The 24,004-nt window shown below is 49.1% G+C and overlaps 1 protein-coding gene across 6 annotated transcripts in view; it reads left to right on the top strand.

The window, feature by feature from the left end:
* KIAA1549L (KIAA1549 like) overlaps positions 1-24,004 on the top strand; it is a 308,312-nt gene that overhangs the window by 200,005 nt on the left and 84,303 nt on the right. For 4 of the 6 annotated variants that reach the window (XM_073658126.1, XM_073658125.1, XM_073658123.1 and 1 more), the window contains 2 exons: positions 1,920-1,952; positions 7,416-7,591. In XM_073658126.1, the coding sequence (XP_073514227.1) occupies positions 1,920-1,952; positions 7,416-7,591 (209 nt within the window). The remainder of the gene's footprint in view (positions 1-1,919; positions 1,953-7,415; positions 7,592-24,004) is intronic. The other 2 variants (XM_073658124.1, XM_073658128.1) reach the window with 1 other exon arrangement.

A 24,004-nucleotide genomic window follows, 5' to 3' on the forward strand; every position in this document is an offset into this window, starting at 1 on the left:
AGCGGGGAGCCAGATGTTAATCTGCATGACATCCGCAGTCACTCCCCGTCAGCAGAGCAGAGTGGAAGAGAAGCAGCAGCTCTGTTGAGGTGACATCACCGGGAGCTGCAGAATAGCCTGTAGGACGCGTCCATGACCACTCTGAGTCAGCAGAGATCAGCATCGGGATAGAACAGACTGGTAGTTAGCAGTTACCTGCCTGAAAGTTCTTAGGCCCATAAAATACAAAAAAAATAGTTGTGGATAACTCCTTTAAAGTGACCATACCTTTGTCATGTATCGTCACCCTACTTCATGCCCTCCTATTGACTTCCATTCCAAGTTAAAGATTTTAAAAGGTTTTATGTAAATTGTATGTTAAATATTTATCACCGATGATAAGCATGAATAATAAATGTCAGAATTGCGAAAGTCCTAACCGTAAACCCCACTGATCACTAGGGCCGGGTAGTCTGTTCCTGCTATCCACTTTTTTTTGCCACCCCCGTACTGAAGTGAGAATGGCGGCTTAATAAAAGTTGTAATTCATAAATCTAGCCTACACATTCTTTGCATAATAAACTACACCCGCTTTTCCATCCATTTTTCAAAGGTGTTGAAGACATAAAATTGCAAAATTCCAAATATTTAGGTAAAAACCAAAACTTGCGAGGTTTCCAAGCCAAAAAACTGGTGCAGAAACTTTGTGTTTGTTATATACTTTGGGGTAGATTTACAAACCTGCCTATTCTCTAGACAGCATAATCTTAGACTACACAGCCTTAATCCTTACTGAAGGGGTGATTTTTTGTTTTCTCCTCCCCTTCATCTAAGACCTATAACATTTTTTTATTTCTCCCCTGACTTAGCCATACAATGGTTTGTTTTTTTCTCTTTTCTCATCTATTTCAATGAATTGGTGTGAATCTGCAGTACACTGCTATGGCCACTATACAGTTGGTGGAGCTGTGCTGTTTTGCTCTGCAACTGATCACATCCGGCCGCCGGCACTGAGAACAGCTGGTGCTGGATGTTTCACCCCCCACAGATCTGATATTGACGACCTATCCTTAGGCTATGTTCACACGTCGAGTATGTGGTCAGTATTTTATCTCAGTATTTGTAAGCCAAAACCAGGAGTGGAAACATCAGAGAAACCGTATAATAGAAACACGTCACCACTTCTGGATTTATCACCCATTCCTGGTTTTGACTTACAAATACTATTGTAAAATACTGACCAAATACTGAACGTGTGAATGTGACCTAAGGATAGACCGTCAATATAAAAATACTAGACAACCCCTCTAACAAATTATCAGTGATGTCAAAAGGGAACAATCTTGCCAGTATTAGCTAAATTGATATCAACCCGATTGCACTTATTCATTTTTCTTTTTTTGCGATCTAGTTGGTTTATATTGTTAATAGATTTATGAACGAGGCGCATTGTGTCGGCACTCAGACCACCTTCCACCATAATAGAAGGGAAATAACTACAGTCCGGCCTAAGTGTTGATGGTGCAGATTCATTTGTGGCTCCAGCTTATTTGCCGGAGTGACAATGGTGCCACTGGCTTAAGGTGATGCGTGTGCTAGTCTTTCATGTGGGAACATATCGGAGGTCATTAACCATTCAGTGCTGGTCACATGCAGAGGTGTACATATAGGGGTGTCCAAAGACTCCTGCGCCACAGAGGAGGACACCACGCGCACATGGTAAGTATCGGCCCTTTTAGATGTTTTTCAGAAGCCCAGCTGATTCAAGTGATGGATACCTCTAATTGTTAGGGAGTTTGGGTAACCAGAATAGGAATTGGCACCCGAGCTCCTTTATGTCTGTACACACATTAAGTATAATTATAGATTATATAACAATTGATTCATTTTCAGCACAATTTAGCTTTAAGGCTTTTTATTTTATTTTCTTTGAAATTTAGGTTTTCCTAAACCAAAAAGAAACAAAAAAATTGGTAAGATTTTCCATGTACTGATCACTTGCACTAACATATTCCAATATTTACTAACGCTTTGGGAAGATATGCAATTTCTCTTAAAGGGGTTGTCTCAACTTCTTAAATTGGTAAAATTACAATATGCTTGTAAAAACATGCAAGTTTGCAATTTATCTGCCCAAGAACAGATCGATCTCAATCTCTATCATTTACTTGTTGCCAAAGTTACTTGTCATCTCTGTAGTCCATTAGTTGTGGACGATTTCCCAGGCAAGAAGTGTGAACTTGCCAGCTGTTTGCTGTAAATGCAGGTTGTAAGCGCCACTCGGAAGATGGCCGCATCACTGAATTCAACCTGCCTCGTTCTCCCTGTGCTCCACAGATGCTACAAAGGCAAAGCTGCCTCTGCTAGCAGCAAGGGAGAGCACACAGTCCAGACGAGCGGCCCGACCATGCCGCTGCTCCAAACTGTCCATCTTCAGAAGTGCACCACCCCTAGTAAGCAGGAGCCAGGGAGGCGGAGTGGTGCACTCCTGAAGAAAGAAGATTAGATAACCCCTTTAATACACGGTTAAGGCCATCTCCAGAAACAGCTACATGGTTCACCTCTCCTGCAAGGTTCTGGCTGCCTGCAGTGTCTAGGAGGGGGCTTGAGAGCTTACCCCATATTATCATTGCATTCACTACTACAGAAATGTTATATGTAAAGTTATTTTCTGCCAAACCTCTGTTTTTCACATCAGGGCTTCCCTGGGCCAAACACTCATGGAACTTAATAGACTGCTCTCTGCAATGGCCAGTTCAAAATGAACGCACAGCTTTAGGCTATGTGCCCACGTAGCGAATTTCAAGCGTTTATGCTGCGGAATTTCCACAGCGTATACACTTGGTAAACGCTATGTAATCCACCCCCCATGGTCCCCAAGGGGATTCCGCAGGTTCAATGCCCATGCTGCGGATTTTTCCACAGCGTTTTTACTGCGGGGAAAAATCCGCAGCATGTTCATTAATTTTGCGTTTCCGCAAGCGGAATTGCCTTTGCAGTGCAAGAAAAAACACAAGGCAATTCCGCATGCGTTTTTCCGGGAGAGGACTTGCAGAAATGAAGCAGAAAATTTCTGCTTCATTTCCGCAGCGTGGGCACATAGCCTTAGATCCTTTATAGTCCGTTATGGCTGATGTTGCTATAAAACCCTAACTCAGACTGATTGTGAGCTCCTCAGATTCCTCCCTGCAGAATGGACAGCTGCGATTTCAAGCCGTCCGAGCTCTGCTGGGTACTTCCAGTAGGATTGTGTGGGACACTGTTGAACAGGTAGCCCTCTAAATATCAATGTTAAGTCATAGCCTGGTCTACATTTCTGTATATTGACTTTTATTGAGTCATGTAGGCAATGTTCCTATTAGAAGTGTTATCCCAGTATAGAAATGTTAGCTCAAGGTTTATAGAGTTTAATTATCAACAGAAAAGGTGATCCCGCAAATTATAGACCCCCACATTCATTTCTTTTCTAATCAGAATGCCAATAGTGCACATTCTAGTATGGCAAATAAATGTTGACACTCAACTCTTCAAAGAGGGCAAGGCAAAGGAGAAAAATAGTTCAATATATTGGGTTGTTATCTGCACCTACTCTGTGTTCCTGTCTGTGGGCGGCGATAACTACGATTTTATCAGTCTGTTGGCAGCACTTGTGCACAGTTTATTGCCTGTGAAGCAGTTCAGATTATGAGCTATAACCTGCTTCAGGCTGTCAAGGTTAGTGAGAAAATACGATCTTCGTTTCTAGGAATGACTTGGTCTTTAACAATAGCAGTGAATAATAATGCTGCAAGTCCAGAATAGTTCAACGCAACAAATCCAGATGAGCAGAGAACTGTCACTTTCTCTCTTACAGCAGTAACAACATCTACCTCTGGTTTAGAGAATGAATTGGAATATATCATGAGATTTGCTACACACTTTTATGTTTTCACACTAAATACACCGTTAGCCTGCAGACACTATATATAGACGGCATGCTGCATCCAGTCATATTGTATAGATCGCATGCTGCATCCAGTCATATTGTATAGATCGCATGCTGCATCCAGTCATATTGTATAGATCGCATGCTGCATCCAGTCATATTGTATAGACGGCATGCTGCATCCAGTCGTATAGACGGCATGCTGCATCCAATCGTATAGATGGCATGCTGCATCCAGTCGTATAGACGGCATGCTGCATCCAGTCATATTGTATAGATCGCATGCTGCATCCAGTCATATTGTATAGATCGCATGCTGCATCCAGTCATATTGTATAGACGGCATGCTGCATCCAGTCGTATAGACGGCATGCTGCATCCAATCGTATAGACGGCATGCTGCATCCAGTCGTATAGACGGCATGCTGCATCCAGTCGTATAGACTGCATGCTGCATCCAGTCATATTGTATAGACAGCATGCTGCATCCAGTCATATTGTATAGACGGCATGCTGCATCCAGTCATATTGTATAGACGGCATGCTGCATCCAGTCATATTGTATAGACGGCATGCTGCATCCAGTCATAATGTATAGACGGCATGCTGCATCCAGTCATATTGTATAGACGGCATGCTGCATCCAGTCATATTGTATAGACGGCATGCTGCATCCAGTCATATTGTATAGTCGGCATGCTGCGTCCAGTCATATTGTATAGTCGGCATGCTGCATCCAGTCATTGATGTGCACAGCAGAAAATATCATTGCAAATGAGGATATATTTTAATAATCCAGTTTAGTCGTTCAAGTATAAAGCTTTGTTCACATTGAATGTTTACCCCTTTTTGTAGGTCCAAAATTCTATGCCAAGTAATTTTGTAAAAGCACTTAACAATCAGAGCTCCGTTTCTATTATACAAAATTGCAAATCTCTGACATAGAATTACATAATACATTCTTCCTATAGCCACTAGAGGAGCTTAGATTGGTTGTCCAGGCATAGATATTTTATGACCTATCCACAAGATTGATCATCAGTAGCACATCGATGAGGGTCCAACACTGATGTTGTACTAAAAAGCTAGACATTCACCTGAAAGGTTTCTATTGAGTCAAATGGATGACTATCCATTGTTGAGTTTGTACTTGAAAAAAGCAGTGTTTCTCTTTAAATCTTGAGGCTAAACTTCAGACCCCTCGCTATGGGAAGGGACATCGCAGGTGTATAATCACAGATTACTGATATGGTATCTAACAATTCACACACGTCAATGATGTTGGGTTGACACTTTGTGGATGTGGTGTATTATTTTCCACTGATTTCAAAAAGTTTTAGTTTTGCCACTATTTTGGAAAAACATAACTGTTTTTTTTGTGCGCAACCCCAACCTTATCATGTTGAAGGGATATTAGTATGAGCTTTCTTTGGAAGACTCCAAAAGACTCCATCACAGTCAGATCGTGAACACAGTACCGTGTAGTTTTTTGCTAACAGGGTGCCCTCTGTAGTTTAGACCTGGGGTTTTGATTGGGGTAGGTTTGAACAAATACTCCAGCCAAAACTCATATTAAATTTTTTGTATTAAATTGAACATTGATACATATGGAAGAAGGAGGGAAAACTTGTGAATAGTTTTTATTTACAACATAAAAATCATCTATGCCATAAGGGTTGCACTTCAGCAATTTTAACATTGGCCTGGAAAGGAGCAGCCAGTGACTCCTTCTTTCTCCTCCTAGCTTCAGCAGCTTCTGCTGACAGGTGGATCCATCACCATAGTTGTTCGCTTTTTCTGAGGGTACTTTCATGCTTCCATTAGATTTTCCCGTAAGCCACTAGTTCATTAAGAGCGAAAGATAAAAAAGGTCTGACAGTAAGTCAGACTGAGCAGTCAAGCAGTCGGGTATCTGATGGGCACAGTCTGTCTTCTGCCCCATACAGATGTTTCTTTCCACAGCGGCATCTCTACCAAAATGGCCACATTTTTTCTACTTTACTGAGAAGTTATTCACTTTTTTTCCACACATTGTGACAGTCTGAGCTGTCGTTTAATCCCACTCAAGTAAATGTCACTCAAGCTGTAATATGCGACATGGTCCATGCACAAGACTGAAGTTGTTTTTGAAAAAATGAAATATTTTAATGATCCTCAACAAGCCATTTAAAGGGGTTGTCCTACGAACAAAGTTCATTTTAATCAACAGATCTTGGAATAATAATTTCCACAATTGGATGTGTTTTAACATTTTTTTCTTGTTCTGAGATAAACTCATAAATTGCTATGCCATGAATGTCTCAGAAAATGCTATGTACTGTGTAATGGCTGTGTGTGGCCGTGCACGGACAGCTCCTGGGCCGGGGGGAAGGGGGAGTAAAGAAGTATGCAGATATTACAGCAGGGGATTACAGCTGACTCTTTTTTGAGGTAAAACATTTTTTGAAAACAGACAGAGAAATGTTTTACCCCAGAGAAAGAATTAGCTGTAATATCTGTATACTCTTTTGCCTCCTCCCCTGCCCAGGAGATGTGGTATGATCAGACCATGTTCCTGTAAGGTCAGACACAGCCATTACACAGTACACAGCAGGGAAACATTGATCAGATTATCTCAGCACAGGAACATTGTATTTAAACACATCCAATTGTGGAAATTATTATTTTTCCAAGATGTACTGAGTAAGAACAACTTTAATATTAACTTTGTTCCTGTGTAAACCCCTTACTTTAACCACCTACCACCATGCACCCTTGATATATGGTGCATATTTCAAACTTCACATATTTGGTATGTCTGTAGCAATATCAACTCTAAAATGTTATGTTTTTTTATTTTGTACAGTGACCAACATAAAAACAATTCCAGGATAGACGTGTTTTGTTCATTCTGTCTCCTAACCCCAAAATGGAATAACAGAAGCTACCCCAAAATTGTTAGTCCTACTTATCTTGTAGGCCATTATCTGCCTTGCTTTTCTTAATGCACAATTGGAGCAATGAATAGGCCTGACGTAAATATCACCTCCTCAAGGAGGGGAGGGAAGGTCCTAAATACAATAAGAGTTAGTAAATTAGTGTGACCTTTGATGAAACCTGCTGACTGGGATGGAGTTGGCCTTGCCTAATTCTGCAGCACCGCTGTGCTTCATTGTGTCCTGATCTTTCTTCTCTGCCTATTAAAATTACTCACACCGACAGCTACAGTAACTCTAAATATAATGTTTCCATTAAACCATATAAATCTTTCTTAAAGGTTTGTTTTCTTTCTAGTTCAGATGTTTAAAAATGTATTTGTAGTATCAAATCAGAGGATAATGGGCCTTGGGGCGTCTTGTGATGGCACACATGCAGACCTTCCTTTGGTTGTCCAATACCGTTACTGGCTGAGAGGCTTTCTTTGTGCTCATCCTGGTCATAGAGTATAATTTTGTGATACATTTTGCCAGCACTGTATTTTTAGTAAGATGGGTGAACAAGCAATAACTAATTTGTAATGATTGTTCCCTAGTGCCAATAAGTGATGAAGAGGAGGGGAACGTTCACTTTGACAAAAACAAAATGATGTCTGACCCCTTTGACTCATCTTCTGGCTCAGTGCAACTTATTGCAATTAAACCGGTGTCTATACCACCCGCTCTCACCATGTCAGAAAGAAATCAGGAGATGTCAATCATTAATGGAGAGGTAAGGCATATTTATCTGATGATTACACAAACATTAAAGGGGTTCGCTTCTCCCCTCTCCTGCTTGTTAATGTTTGTGATTTGTTTGTTCACGAAGACTACGTGGATTGGAGCCTTATAGCAGTTACATGGGTTGTCTCATGGTTAGCATGCACTATCCCTGAGCTAATGGGATATGTCCTGGTAACAGGTGCGGGGAGGGCGAGCCGCATTGCAATATCACATATATTGATTGATGAAGTGCTCCCATTAAGGAATATTGCATAAATCGATTGGGACTTAGCTGATGCTAATAATCTGAATTTTTGGTCTTAGATCACAAGTTACAAAAAATGCACAAAAGAGTATAACCCTTCTCAGTTGCGGTGAAGAAAATGTTATTAATCTGTCAGCATGTCAAGTACAAGGATCCCACACTTTACAAGATAGCCAATGTTTCAACCTTCCCAGTTGAGCATCCTCCACACTGCTCCTGACAGGCCATGATCAAGGTGTGGAAGGACCAAAAACGTTGGCTATCTTGTGAAGTGCAGTACCCTTGAATGTCCTTGTATGTACTCTTGTAAAGTGTGGTGCTCCTGTATGTACCCTTGTATGTACCTTTGTAAAGTGTAGTACCTCTGTATGTACCCTTGAAAAGTGTGGTACCCTTGTATGTACCTTTGTAAAGTGCGGTACCCTTGTATGTCCCCTTGTAAAGTGCGGTACCCTTGTATGTACCCTTGTAAAGTGTAGTACCCCTGTATGTACCCTTGTATGTACCCTTGTAAAGTGTAATACCCCTGTATATACCCATGTATGTAACCTTGTAAAGTGTGGTACCCTTGTATGTACCCTTGTTAAGTGTGGTACCCTTGTATGTCCTTGTATGTACCCTTGTAAAGTGTGGTACCCCTGTGTGTACCCTTGTATGTACCCTTGTTAAGTGCGGTACCCTTGTATGTCCTTGTATGTACCCATGTAAAGTGTGGTACCCCTGTGTGTACCCTTGTAAAGTGTGGTACCCCTGTATGTACCCTTGTATGTACCCTTGTAAAGTGTAGTACCCTTGTATGTTCTTGTATGTTCTTGTATGTACCCTTGTAAAGTGTAGTACACTTTTATGTACCCTTGTAAAGTGTGGTACCCTTGTATAACCTTGTAAAGTTCGGTACCTTTGTATGCCATTTTATGTACTCTTGTAAAGTGTAGTGCCCTTGTATGTACTCTTGTTAAGTGTGGTACTCTAGTATGTCCTTGTATGTACCCTTGTAAAGTGTGGTACCCCTTTATGTACAATTATATGTACCCTTGTAAAGTGTGGTACCATTGTATGTTCTTGTATGTACATTTGTAAAGTGTAGTACCCTTGTATGTACCCTTGTAAAGTGTAGTACCCTTGTATGTACCCTTGTATGTACCCTTGTAAAGTGCTTTACCCCTGTATGTACCCTTGTAAAGTGTGGTACCCTTGTATGTCCTTGCATATACCCTTGTAAAGTGTAGTACCCCTGTATGTACCCTTGTATGTCGTTGTATGTACCCCTGTATGTACCCTCTGTGAGGCAGTGACCGGGATCGTATACGAGGGACAGGAAGCTACAGGAAGGCAGTGGGGTGGCCTCCTCCCTCCAACATGGGTTTTCCAGTGGCTCTTGCCACAGGTCCTTTAAAAACCCTGCATTAAGGATTAGTGTTGTTCAGTGTTGGAACCTGCTAGGAGCATTGCAGGAAAGCTTGGCGGGCCTGTGTGTAGCTGAACCCACGCCTGGGAAGGCTCCTCACCCGTCAGGCTCTGAGAGGCGTGGCGCGGCCGTTGCCCACGGTAACCATTGTTATGGACTGGTGTTAACCCAGCTGAGAACCGGAGGACTCTCTGTTTTACCCGTGAGTGCTAAATAAAATCTGCTTATGTTGGACTTGTTTGGGTCACTGCCTCAGTTACTGCCGGGTGTGAACACCGCCGCCTTACAGCATGGTGGAGAATGCGGGCATTGTGACTGAGGCATACCCCACCGGCAGCTGCATGAGCACAATCCGGCCGGCCACCTTTCAGCCCAGCCCCGTGGACAAAATGGAGGAGCTGTTAAGGCAATTGGTCCTCACTCAGCGGCAGCAACAGGAGCAGTTCAAGCAGCAGCACACCAATGAGTTGATCGTGCAGCAGCTCACAGCCCTGTGGGAGACGCCAACGGCACCAGCCCCGGAAGGTCGAGAGGCCCAGGATAAGGTTCGCTCAGCATTGAGGAAGATGGGACCAGAGGACAACATGGAAGCCTTCCTGTCCATCTACGAACGTACAGCAGAGCGGGAAAACTTACCAGCCGGCCAGTGGGCGGAAGTGGTGGCTCCGTTTTTGGTCGGCAATGCCCAGAAGGCCTACTTTGACCTCAGTCGGGAGGACGCCCAGGACTACCAGAGGCTCAAAGGTGAGATCCTTGCCCGACTGGGGATCAATACATACGTGAGGGCTCAACGCGTATTTTCATGGGCCTATGTGGAGACCCGACTCGCCCGGTCTCAGGCTTATGACCTTTTGGTAGCTGGTAAAGAGGTGGCTCCAGCCTGAGTCTTTGACTCCAGCCCAGATGGTGGAGAGGGTGGTGGTCGACTGGCTGGTGAGGACTCTGCCGGCCGCTATCCAACGTTGTTGTAGCAAGGGGACCCCGGCACCCTCGACCAGGTGGTCAGCCTGATCGAGCGCTACTCGGCCACTTAGGACTTTATCAGGGACACTGCCCCCTCGCGGCTGTCACGCCGATCCCTGCCAAGCCAGGAACCGGGAAAAGGGTCGGGTCCCTCTTCTGAGGACAGTCAGCACCGTACCCGTGCTGAAGGGGTACCCCAGAGTGAGAGTGGCAGGAGACTGGTTCCCTCCCAAACGGGCATAAGACCTAACAGTACCTCTACCATTAGGTGCTGGCGGTGTCAGGGGCCGGGACATGTGGTTCCTAACTGCCCCCTGATTACGGAACCCATGGACTGCGGGTATAACCGTCGGGTCTCAATGTACGCCCAGACCGTCTGCACTGCGAGTGCCGACCCCTCGGACAGTGAACCTCAACTGTGCCAGGTACTAGTTAATGGGTACCCCACGGAGGCCCTCCTAGACTCGGGGAGCCTAGTGACTTTGGTACATGGGTCACGGGTGGCAGGAGACAACTCCAGTGGACGGACAGTCGGGGTTGTGTGTATCCATGGGGACCTCCGAGAGTACCCAACCGCAGAGGTAGTTTTGTCCACACCATGTGGAGACATAAAACGTGGTGGGGGTGGCGTAGGGGCGGGGCGGGGTACCTGCCGTAGGGGTGTCCAACCTAGGGACAGAGTGTGACCCCGATAGGTCTCCCCTAGAGGTGCTAGTAGGAGAGGTCGAGGAGACCCCATTGATCCCCAAGCTGGAAGTGTCCCGGAACACATTTGGGACAGCTCAGCTACAGGATCCCACCCTGACTTGGACGCAGGAAAGTGTGTTAGAGGTAAATGGCGTAGCTCAACAGCCCGGTGCAGATACTGTATTTCCACGCCTGGTAGTCAACGTTGAGTTGCTCTATAGGATAGAGAAAATCAGGGACGAGGTTGTGGAACAGTTAGTGGTACCCCAGTCATACCATCGGGCGGTTCTGGAGATGGCACGCACACACCTGCTGGGTGGACACTTAGGGGTTAAAAAGACGCAAGAACATATCTTGCAGCGGTTCTTTTGGCCTGGGATTTACGCAGAGGTGTAAAAGTACTGCGAATCCTGCCCCGAATGTCACACCCACCACCAGTTTCCGTATCCCATTGGTACCTCTGCCAGTGATAGAGGTACCTTATGAACGGATTGCAATGGACTTGGTAGGGCCCATTGTAAAATCCGCTTGTGGCCACCAACATATACTTGTGGTCATCGACTATGCCTCCCGGTACCCAGAGGCTGAACTGCTATGCCATGCCCCGGCGAAACTGATTGCACGGGAGCTGTTCTGTCGCCTTGGGCTACCTAAGGAGATCCTGATGGATCAAGGGACCCCTTTTATGTCCAAGGTGACGAGGGAACTGTGCAAAGTGCTAAAATTAAAACTATTGCGCACCTCGGTGTACCACCCTCAAACCAATGGGCTAGTAGAACGGTTCAATAAAACCCTCAAGTCCATGTTTAAAAAGGTGGTTTCTAAGGATGGAAGGGATTGGAACATGTTGCTACCCTATTTGATGTTCGCCGTCCGTGAGGTACCCCAGGCTTCCACAGGGTTCTCTCCCTTTGAGTTATTGTACGGCAGCCACCCTTGGGGTCTGTTGGACGTAGCCAAAGAGACGTGGAAACAAGAGCCGACTCCAAATAGGAGTATAATTGAACACATGGCTAGTATGCAGGACCGGATCGCGGCGGTCATGCCCATCGTGAAAGAATATCTGTTAGATGCCCAGGCAGCACAGAAGCGTACATATAATAAAAGAGCCACGGTCAGGTCTTTTAACAAGGGCGATCGGGTGTTAGTACTGGTACCCATAGCCGAGAGTAAGCTCATGGCCGAGTGGCAAGGGCCATATGAGGTTTCAGAAAAGGTGGGGGAGGTAAATTACCGGGTGTATCAGCCTGGAAGGAGGAAACCTGAGCAGCTTTATCATGTAAACCTGCTAAAACCTTGCAAAGATCTAGAGTGTTTAGTTACAGGCGTCACTTAGGGCATATCGCCAGAGAGTTCTCTACCTTCAGCCAGGGATGCGTCCGGGGGAGAGGTCAAGATAAGTGATGCTCTCACTAAACAGCAGCGACGGTAGGCTCGCTCGCTGGTGCTGAAGAATACCAATGTGTTCTCAGAGCTACCGGGTAGGACAACGGTTCTCCAACCTGACATTGTTACCGAACCTGGGGTAAGGGTACGAATGAGACTGTACCAGGTACCCGAAGCCCGGAGGCAAGCCATCATGTCTGAGGTAACACAAATGCTCCAGTTTGCTGTCATGGAGGAATCATGGAGTGAGTGTGTGACGCTCGCTAGCCCTGCCCTGGGAAGACGGGGTACTCGGAGCCGGGTCAGATGTTGAGAAAGAGGGATGCAGTCGTGGCCTTGACTCGTTCCGTGCCCAGGGCCGTCACACTGAAAATGATGTTAGGGCTTTCCGGGTTGAGTGGTAATTGTCGATTACGCCACCTGTGGTGTCTGGTGATGCGCCACCAGCGCCGCTAACAGTCCACTGAGGCCCGATGTCATGGCGGCTAAAGTTCTCGCTGCTCCCTACAGGCGGAGCGCGGCCTCAGGGCAGGCAAGGCAGGATGAAGGGGGGTAGTAGTGCGGGAGTACGGACTCGGCGTCGCACGGTATGGCGCGTAATGAACAGTCCGGAGGCCATAGGGATGAATTTCCAAGGCTTTACTCACAGTTCTCATAAGCAGCGCAAGGCTTCTCCCTGCTCCTCGCGGAGTCCTGCGGCCACCAGGGACGGGGGTCCAACTACCTCCGAGGAAGTCCAGTGTTTGGTAGCGTCCCCACACCAGAGTGTTCCTGCACTACAGACTTTACCCCTTCCCGTCTGTGCGTGTGTGGATAGGCCGGGTCTCCCACTGAGCTCCTCTCAGGTGTAGGGCTCGGGTGGCAATTCCTCTCCCTCCGAAGCCCGCCGGGATCCTCAGGGCCTAACCGGGCTTTCCCGTCCTGGACATAGAGTACGAGGTCGGGTGTCGGGGGCCGGTACCCCTCTTGCAGCCGGAATCCCTCTGAATAGATCAGGTAGAAGAGGACAGGTGGCATGCTCCGCTCCGTCTGCATCCTCCCCGGGACCCATTTGCTAGGGAGCCACACTCTGAAGCTCCCGGGCCTTCTTGATCCTGGTCCTTGGCCGGGTTGAGACATTCCTTGTCTGCAACCTCCCTCTCGTCCCATAGATCGGGGTACGAGGGCTGTGTCCCATGCCAGTGCAGGCCCACACAGGATCTGCGCTCCCGGAGGGAAGTCACGTAACACACAGTATTTTGACTGCACAGTACGACCACTTGACAGACACACTGTCAGAGACCACACAGGTCTGAAGGGCTGGACAGGTCCACACAGGCCAGAGCAGAACCAAGATCAAAGGACTGAAGGACCAAGATCAAAGATGGCATTCTATTAAATATGAAATTAGAAGTGTCACTAACTAACTGTTCCTCCACCCACACCCACTAACTGGTTCCTACCACTTTGTGTTCCCCAGTCTCCCTGTAACCAGGGGAGCAGCACTAGTGCATACTAGCTCCCTCTGGTGGAAATGTGGTGTTGGATGCAAGAGGCTGGATCACTACCATCGCACCGGCCTTACCTCAGAGGAGGAACACCACAGCCTCATCAGGAGTACGCGTCCGCGTATGTAGATGATGTTTTCATGTTTAGCACCGACTGGCACACGCACCTATCCCAGGTATAAGTGGTGCTGGATTCTCTCAGAGCCACCGGGTTAACGGCAAACCCCAAAAAATGTATGATAGGGCTAGAGGAAGTCCGATATTTGGGGTATGTGATTGGCTGAGGGGTTATCAAGCCCCAAATCAATAAAGTTGGGCCATTAAAAACTGACCTAAACCGTTAAGTACAAAACAGATGAGGTTGTTCCTTGGCATCCTTGGGTATTACCGCCGGTTTATACCTAATTCTGCGGGTAGAACGACGGCCCTGACCGATCTCTTGAAAGGAAAAAAAAACGGTAATGGTTCGGTGGAACCCTCAGGCAGAAGAAGCCTTTCAGTCCATGAAATTGGCCCTGTGTGGACAGCCGGTCCTCATCAGTCCCAACTTCAAGGAAACCTTCATTGTACAGACAGATGCTTCAGAAGTAGGCCTAGGGGCGGTATTGTCACAAAAAGTTAATGGTGCAGAACACCTGGTCACCTTCTTGAGTAGAAAGCTTATCCCGACAGAGAAAAACTATAGCGTGGTAGAGATGGAGTGTTTGGCTATTAAGTGGGCTTTGGAATCGCTACATTATTATTTACTCGGGCGTCAGTTCCGCTTGGTGACGGACCACTCACCCTTGATATGGATGAGGAACGCCAAGGAGAGGAATGTGCGAGTCACCAGGTGGTTTCTGTCACTGCAAAATTTCAGTTTCTCTGTAGAACATTGCCCTGGGAACTCACAGGCAAATGCGGATGCCCTGTCCCGGGCACCCTGTATGGTGACAAATGTTCAACCCCACAAGTTTCAACAGAGGGGGGGATATGAGAGGCAGTGACCGGGATCGAATATGAGGGATGTTATATATCCCCCAGAATGTGTACAGAGACCTATTAAATCCATTGGAGTGCATTGCAGTTGACGCGCCCCCTGAGCCTGTGTTGTGCAGGGGAACCCGGAACCGGGCCTGTTGTAGAATGCTGGGGGTTGTAGTCTCCGTGTGGCGGTGACCCGGTCCGTGCCCAGGGTGGTCAAACCAGTGGCAGTCTTAATGTATAGCAAATGTCCGACTACGCCACCCGTGGATTGCGGTCAGTGGGGACCGCCGCTGCACTGCCGACCGCTGAGGCTGATGTTGTTTGCGCAGCCGAGTATGGGATAACTCCCCACGGGAGAAGTATTGCCTCAGGGCAGCTAATGTGAGAGATGATGGGAGTGATGGTGTGAGGGTCCAAGTGCTAATGGTGCTGGTGCGGCAAGGAATCACGGAGACGTGAGGTGCAGTTCAGGGTCTTTACTGATGGTACAAGGCAGACCCTCCCGGGAGTACTGGCTAGTATAAGGGGCCTGGTCAGTCTGCGAGCAAGCAGGAGTTCCCCTGGCCAGGTGGAGTTGTAGGCCTCCCCGTTTATCTGCACTCTTCCTGGCTACCTTGCTGTCAGCGGTTACAAGTAGCCCACGTCCCTGAGTGTACCGTGTGGTGCTCACCCGTATGGCTGGTGACTTGGGGCCTTCTGTTAGCCTCCGCTCCTGGATGGCGGCGCTGGTCCCTTCTTTGTGACTGAGCCTCCGGGCTTCTATGGCCAGAGGACCTGGAATCCCCTGCCGGCTGGTTTCTGCTGCTGGGTATATATCAGTCCCCACAGCCTCGGACTCCTGTGTCCGGTTTTAGTAACTTCAGCCAGGGCGAGCTATATCTCTGCTCACAGCCCCTGGCCTTCAGCTGCTGCTCCTACAGAGCTCCTGTTCTCACTTTCCCTCTCCAGGCTCTGACTGCTCTGCTTGTTCTGCAGGCTCTGTCTCCAGCTTCACTCACTAATCCCGCCCCAGACCCAGTTTATAAGGGCAGATTCCTCCCCTCCCAGGTCTGGGCGGACCGTGTTGCATGCTTAGGGCTCCTGACCAGAGAAACCTCCCACTTGCTCTCAGACATAATATCTCTATTACTGTGGCAACCAGACCCCTGGGGTGTCACATTCCCCGCTAGTAAATTTTAGTACTCCGGGACTAAACACATTTTTTTAAAGAAACATAAATACAGGGTATAACAATAACACAATAACATATTTACAAGAAGCTTTAGTTCTTTAAAGGTCACGGCGTGTCCGCAACCGGGTGTCCATATCACCCAACGTGAAGCTTTAAGCGAAGTAGGGGACCTGTCCAAAGCAAACCTCTTGCGTTGGCCTTGGGCGTGGCTGCAAGGGTAGACTAACTACTTTGGGCCGCAAGGAGGCCACGCCAGACAGGTTTTCTTTTCCGCGGCCGTCTTCGCAAGAGGCACCAAGGTGCAACTATCTACAAAACTGTTCCAGTTATCCAGTGTCCATAACCTGTTAGTCCATAAAAATCTGCAGGGTAACTGAGAAACATAATTAATAACAGGCAACAAACATAAACTATAAACAGTTAGCAGATAAATTCACAGTGCATTAGTTTAGATTCTCCAGCGAGCGGGCATCTGACCTCTAGTGACTCTAGTGGACCTACGGAGCTCACTAACTGGTTCTGCACTACAGGGTGTAGGAGGTGTTGTAGGTAAGCTGGGCAGCTGTCTGCGCACTCTTTGGCTCACTAGGGGCACGGCAGGCTCACTACTAGCAGAGGGTTGATCCTCCTGTACTGCTGGTGTGGACTCTTCTGCCTCTTGGGCCGGCTGCTCTTCCAGCTCTACCGGTTCCTCTGTAGGCACTTGCGGGGCTGGCTGGAGAAAGGTGAGGACGGGTACCACGACAGCGCCGTTTACTTGTGTCCAAGACCGGGGGAAGTCTCCGAGTACGGTACTGATCATTTCTTCCCTATCCTCTGCGGGTTGAGGGTTTTCTTGATCTTCTTCAGGGCTTTGCAGCTGCTCGGGACACTTCTTCAGGTGTCTCTGGAGACAATGGCTGTGGTTTCTCCTCCATCCTTACTGATTACGCAGATTTTTGGGTTCTCATGGCTTGATGGCAGTACGGTGTACGGGTCCTTCTCCCACTGGTCGTCCAACTTGTGGAGCCGCCTCTTCCTCTTCAAGACCTGCTCTCCAGGTACCAGGGGAACAGCGGGAGCATACTGGTTATAAGCCTTCTCTTGCCTTTCTCTAGCTTGAGACAGACTTCGCTCGACACTCTCCTGTACTTTCCGATACTGCTGCTGCCGTTCTGTATCCCAGTCTGCCTCTGGCGAGGTGTCCTCAGGCGTCAGGACTCCCATATCCAGGTCAATAGGCAGCTTACCAGGTCTTGCTCTCATTAGGTAAGCCGGGGTACAGTTGGTGGAACCTACAGGGATGTGGTTATACAGGTCCACCAGATCGGGCAGTTTCTCAGGCCACAGACTGCGTTCTTCCAGGGGCAATGTTTTTAGCAGATCTATCACCAACTGATTCATCTTCTCGCAGAGTCCATTGGTTTGAGGGTGATAGGGCGTTGTTCTTATCTTCTTGCAGCCATACAGGTTGCAGAACTCCTGGAAGACCTCCGCTTCGAAGGCTGGTCCTTGGTCTGTCAACACTTGGTCCGGGTACCCGTGTGGACGGCAGAAATGCTGCTGGAAGGCTCTAGCTGCTGTTTGAGCCGTTAAGTCCTTGACCGGGACCACCACCAGGAACCGGGAGTAATGATCTACGATTGTGAGGGCGTAGACATACCCAGATCTGCTTGGAGCCAGTTTCACATGGTCCAGGGCTACCAGTTCCAGTGGCTGTCTGGTGATGATGGGCTGCAGGGGAGTCTTCTGGCTGGCTCGGTCTTTTCTTCTCAGGTGGCACGGGCCACAGTCTCTGCACCACCTCTCGATGGCTCCTCTCATGCCTACCCAGTAGAACCGTTCACGCAACAAGAACTCCAGCTTCTTCCATCCGAAATGCCCTGCTCCGTTGTGGTATGCCTCCAGAACCATAGCCGCGTCTCGTCTTGGGACCACTACCTGTCAGGTCAACTCATGTGTTCGAGAGTTAACCATTCTCCGGCACAGCTTCTCCCTGTAGAGGAACAGCTTACTTTTCTCCTTCCACAGTTGCTTGGTCTCCTCCGGAGCATCTGGGTCAAGACGGGCATCGGCCTGGGTCAGCATTTCCTTCACCAAATGGACTGCGGGATCACTGTCTTGCGTCTCCGCCCAGTTGTAGTGGGGCAAGGGATTGAACGTCACGGAGCGCCTGTCCTTCACACGGTGGGAATACAGGGTAATCCCATGACGGTGGAACGCAGGGAGCTCAACTTCTTCCAGATCTTCTGGATCTTCCCCCACGTCCGGTAAGTTCGGCATTCTAGACAGGACATCCGCGTTGGCATTTGAGCGTCCTGCCCGGTATTTGATGGTGAATTCAAAGTTGGACAGGCGGGCCATCCATCTCTGTTCCAGGGCACCGAGCCTTGCAGTGTCCAGGTGTGTCAACGGGTTGTTATCCGTGTACACGGTGAATTTGGAGGAGGCAAGGTAATGCTTGAAACGTTCGGTCACTGCCCACACTACTGCCAGGAACTCCAGCTTGAATGAGCTATAATTCTCAGGGTTCCTCTCCGTGGGCCGTAGCTTTCGGCTGGCGTAAGCGATTACCCGTTCTTTCCCTTGCTGGATCTGAGACAGTACGGCTCCTAGCCCGATGTTGCTTGCGTCCGTGTGGAGGATAAAGGGCTGGCTGTAGTCTGGATATGCCAGGATTTCATAACCCGTGAAGGCCATCTTCAGCTGGCAGAAGGACTCCTCTTCCAGCTTTTCCCACCTAAAGGGCGGCTTCTGGTTTTTGGCTTTCCAAGATTGACCTATCAGGAGGTCCTGCATAGGGGCTGCCATTTTGGTGAAACCGGGAATGAATCTTCGGTAGTAGCCTACCAACCCGAGGAACTGCCGCACTTCCTTTATGCTGGAGGGTCTTGGCCAGTCCTTAATCATGGTGATCTTATCAGGGTCAGGAGCCACTCCGTCAGCACTCACCACGTGTCCCAGGTATTGCACCTTTGGTTTCAGGAGGTGACACTTGGAGGGTTTCACCTTTAGGCCGTAATTTGCCAGAGCTTCGAACACTTCTGCCAGGTGTTTCAGGTGGTCCTCGTAGGTCTTGGAATAGACGATGACATCGTCCAGGTATAACAGGACCGTCTCGAAGTTCCGGTGTCCCAGACAGCATTCCATCAACCGTTGGAAGGTTCCTGGTGCGTTGCAGAGCCCGAACGGCATACAGTTAAATTCGCTGAGACCCATCGGGGTGGTGAATGCGGTCTTCTCCCGGTCCGCCTCTGCTACAGGAACCTGCCAGTACCCGCTAGTGAGATCCAAAGTAGAGAAGAAGTTAGCAGATTTTAATGCAGCTAAGGACTCTTCTATCCTTGGTAACGGGTACGCATCTTTGTGTGTGATACGGTTGACCTTCCTGTAGTCTACACACATTCTCATGGTGTTGTCTTTCTTTTTCACTAAGACTAGTGGAGCTGCCCAGGGGCTACAGCTGTCCCTGATTACCCCAGCCTCCTTCATGTCTCTAAGCATCCCCTTGGCGTGTTGGTAGTGTGCCGGGGGTACGGGTCGGTATCTCTCCTTTATGGGTGGATGGTCTCCCGTGGGGATGTGGTGTTCTACCCCCTTTACTCGCCCGAAGTCTAGCGGGTGTTTACTAAACACTCTCTCGTACTCACAAACCACCCGATAGACTCCCTGTTTCTGGTGTGAGGGAGTGGAGTCAGTACCCAAATGCAGTTGCTGACACCAGTCCTCCATTGGTTTCTTAGAGCCGTTACCTTCCTCTGGTTGAGATGGAGGCAAGGGTTCCACGACCTGTACAGAATTCTGGTTTATGGTGAACAATTTGGCTAGCGTGGCATACCGGGGCAGGTATACTTCTCTCTCCCCGATATTTATGATGCGAACGGGCACCCTCCCATGGCGTACATCGACCACCCCCCGTGCTGTCAAAATGGTGGGCCTACTGTCTGAGTAGACGGGTTCTACCATTGCTTGGTAGTCTCTACCTCTTAGACCAATAGCTGCCCGGCACCAAATCATCATCTCACTTTTTGGGGGCATGGCAATAGGGAACGGGTCACACATTCTCACGCTACCTATCTCACCACCAGATAGTTCCACCTGTTGCCGCTTCATCAGTGCCCGGATCTCTTTTTGGAGCACACGCTGCTGGCCGGAACTGGCGTTCTTGGCAACCTGCTGTAAAATGAGAATCACCTCTGCAAGACAATTTTCAATCACATTAGTTCCCAAGGTTATTCTAGGGTGACTCTCATGACGGTCTATGTCCACTATAATCAGTCCTTGTGCCGCCAGTTCGACTTTACCGATCTTAATGGTCACCTCTTTGAATCCCACCTGCGGCACGGGCTGACCATTGCTGGCGATGATACTCAGGTCGTCATCTGGGTAGCGGGTTATGTCCGAGTCATTCCAGTACTGTTTAAAGAGCACGTACGGGATGGTGGTCACCTGTGACCCAGTGTCTAGTAGGGCACTCATAGGAATGCCATCCAGTACCACAGGCAAGATTGGACGTCCCCCTACGTATTTATCACGCCAGTTTGATGGGCCTGATGGTCTTATGCCTGGGGGTTGGCCCTCTACCCCAGGTTGTGCCCGTTTAAATGACAGTACCTTGCCACATGTCCGGGTTGATTGCAGCGGCGGCAGATGGGTCGTCCGTCCTCGTTGTATCTGTCGCTGGGTCTTCCTCTGGCAGGTGGGGTCCTCCTCAGTCGGCGCCACGGGACATCCTCCGGTCCGGATGCCAGCTGGATCTTTCCTGGAGAAGAGACCTGTAAAGACTGCACAGTTCTGGTTAGCGCGGCAACGCTCTTAGTCAGCTCTTGGACCTGATGGTGCAGGTCTGTAGCCTGGTCACTGTTTAAAGCCTGCGCATCAGCTCCCACAGGCCCTGCAGACAAGGGCGCCGTCTCCTGGTGGTAAGTGATAGCAGGGCGCCTGTGGGTCACAGCGCCACCTGGTGCCGGTTCTCGGAGCACCCGGATGGCTCTGTCCTTGAACTGTGCAAAGTCCAGGTCAGGGTCCTGTAAGGCCATTGCCCGCAACTGGGTTTGGTGGGCATTGCACAGTAGACCCTCAATAAATTGTTCAGTCAACAGCTTATCTTCATTTCCCACGCTGTCAGGGTCTGCCTGCTTAATGGCTCTCAGGGCCTCTTGTAGGTTTAGAGCATAGTCTCTTATACTCTCATGTGCCCGCTGTTTACACCCGTAAAATCTGAGCTTTATTTCGGCTGAGGTGTGGGTATCAAATGTGTCTTTCAGCCGGGCTAGTATTTCTCTGACAGTCCTCTTCCTCCCAGGTGGCCAGGACTTTACCTCCCTTTGGGCTGCCCCGATTAATTGGGCCACCAGGATGCTCACTTTTTGCTCTTCTGTGAGGGGGTACACCTGGAAGAGGCTATCCAGTCTTTCTCTAAAGTCATTTAGAGTATGTGACTCCCCTGAGTACTGGGGTAGCCAGGTTGCCCCCGGGATATAGGGCATGGTGAATGGCATGACTGCTGCAGCGGTTGCGCTGGCGGTGGCTGTGGCAGTGGAGCTCCCCTCGGTATCCGGCATCCTCCTCCCCCCTAGTGGACCGTGGCCTACCTTGCGATGCTCTTCTTCCGTAGGCCGCGGCTCCGGTGGGGCGGAGCTTCGGATCTCGCGCGCTTTCGGCGTCCACGCCCCTCTTCTTCCCGTGCGGCGTCCCGAAGATGGCGTCCGAAAGCGGGAAGCAGCTGCGGATGGCCGGAAGAAGGCAGAAGACGGCGGGAAACGGTCCAAGATGGCGTCTGATGGCGGGAAACGACTCCGGACGGCGGGAAACTTCACCACAGGTAAGTATAAAAGTCTCTTTTTCAGGCACGCAGTACCCGGTGGTTGCGGGCACGAAATCCTGCCGACTACGCCAAAGTTGACGCGCCCTCTGGGCCTGTGTTGTGCAGGGGAACCCGGAACCGGGCCTGTTGTAGAATGCTGGGGGTTGTAGTCTCCGTGTGGCGGTGACCCGGTCCGTGCCCAGGGTGGTCAAACCAGTGGCAGTCTTAATGTATAGCAAATGTCCGACTACGCCACCCGTGGATTGCGGTCAGTGGGGACCGCCGCTGCGCTGCCGACCGCTGAGGCTGATGTTGTTTGCGCAGCCGAGTATGGGATAACTCCCCACAGGAGAAGTATTGCCTCAGGGCAGCTAATGTGAGAGATGATGGGAGTGATGGTGTGAGGGTCCCAGTGCTAATGGTGCTGGTGCGGCAAGGAATCACGGAGACGTGAGGTGCAGTTCAGGGTCTTTACTGATGGTACAAGGCAGACCCTCCCGGGAGTACTGGCTAGTATAAGGGGCCTGGTCAGTCTGCGAGCAAGCAGGAGTTCCCCTGGCCAGGTGGAGTTGTAGGCCTCCCCGTTTATCTGCACTCTTCCTGGCTACCTTGCTGTCAGCGGTTACAAGTAGCCCACGTCCCTGAGTATACCGTGTGGTGCTCACCCGTATGGCTGGTGACTTGGGGCCTTCTGTTAGCCTCCGCTCCTGGATGGCGGCGCTGGTCCCTTCTTTGTGACTGAGCCTCCGGGCTTCTATGGCCAGAGGACCTGGAATCCCCTGCCGGCTGGTTTCTGCTGCTGGGTATATATCAGTCCCCACAGCCTCGGACTCCTGTGTCCGGTTTTAGTAACTTCAGCCAGGGCGAGCTATATCTCTGCTCACAGCCCCTGGCCTTCAGCTGCTGCTCCTACAGAGCTCCTGTTCTCACTTTCCCTCTCCTGGCTCTGACTGCTCTGCTTGTTCTGCAGGCTCTGTCTCCAGCTTCACTCACTAATCCCGCCCCAGACCCAGTTTATAAGGGCAGATTCCTCCCCTCCCAGGTCTGGGCGGACCGTGTTGCATGCTTAGGGCTCCTGACCAGAGAAACCTCCCACTTGCTCTCAGACATAATATCTCTATCACTGTGGCAACCAGACTCCTGGGGTGTCACACTGTCACAAACTCACCTGCGGCTGCACTGCAGGAATGAAGTTGAGCATTGAACTGGTCAGGCTATCTGGCTAAGGCAGATTAAGTAAAACCCAGCAGGGCCTTCATTTCTTGGAGGAGGCTACAGGAAGGCAGTGGGGCGGCCTCCTCCCTCCAACCCGGGTTTTCCAGTGGCTCTTGCCACACGTCCTTTAAAAACCCTGCATTAAGGATTAGTGTTGTTCAGTGTTGGGACCTGCTAGGAGCATAGCAGGAAAGCTCGGCGGATCTGTGAGTAGCTGAACCCACGCCTGGGAAGGCTCTGCACCTGTCGGGCTCTGAGCGGCCCGGCGCGGCCGTTGCCCACGGCAACCATTGTTATGGACTGATGTTAACCCGGCTGCGAACCGGAGGATTTTCTGTTTTACCCGTGAGTGCTGAATAAAAGCTTCTTATGTTGGACTTGTTTGGGTCACTGCCTCAGTTACTGCACGGTGTGAACACTGCCGCCTTACACCTTGTAAAGTACGGTACCCTTGTATGTCCTTGTATGTACTCTTGTAAAGTGTGGTACCCTTGTATGTTCTTGTATGTACCCTTGTAAAGTGTGGTACCCTTGTATGCCCTTGTATGTACCCTTGTAAAGTGTGGTACCCTTGTATGTACCCTTGTGTGCCCTTGTATGTACCCTTCTGTGTCCTTGTATGTACCCTTGTAAAGTGTAGTACCCTTGTATGTACCCTTTCATGTTCCCCTTGTATGCCCTTCTATACACCCTTGTAAAGTGTGGTGCCCCTTATATGCTGGTATGAATAACATTTTCTACACTGCACTTATGGAGGGCTGTGATCTTTCATACATTACTGTTTGGATATCAGTCCTATTACTGAGCCCCAGCATCCACGTGAAGTGCCGGCCACAATCTTTCTACCAGTTACGGATGACTTTGCTTTCATAGGCAATGTATGTTGCATGCTGTTCCTAGCTTCTTGTTTTATATATGATGTTTGGTTGTTTCATTAGAGCTAACTTGCAAGTGTCTAATAGTTTAATAGTTGCACATCAGCAAGTTGCAGACAAATTGTACAGAGTTTTTGCTTGTGCAATTTGTCTTCAGCTTGATATTGTATGACCAAAGTGGCCGAGCTTCAAACTAACTTAGACTTTGTGCACTT

Source organism: Phyllobates terribilis, unplaced genomic scaffold (assembly GCF_046119375.1).
Source record: "Phyllobates terribilis strain yellow unplaced genomic scaffold, ASM4611937v1 Scaffold_13__5_contigs__length_258822181, whole genome shotgun sequence".
NCBI classification, from domain to species: Eukaryota; Metazoa; Chordata; class Amphibia; order Anura; family Dendrobatidae; genus Phyllobates; species Phyllobates terribilis.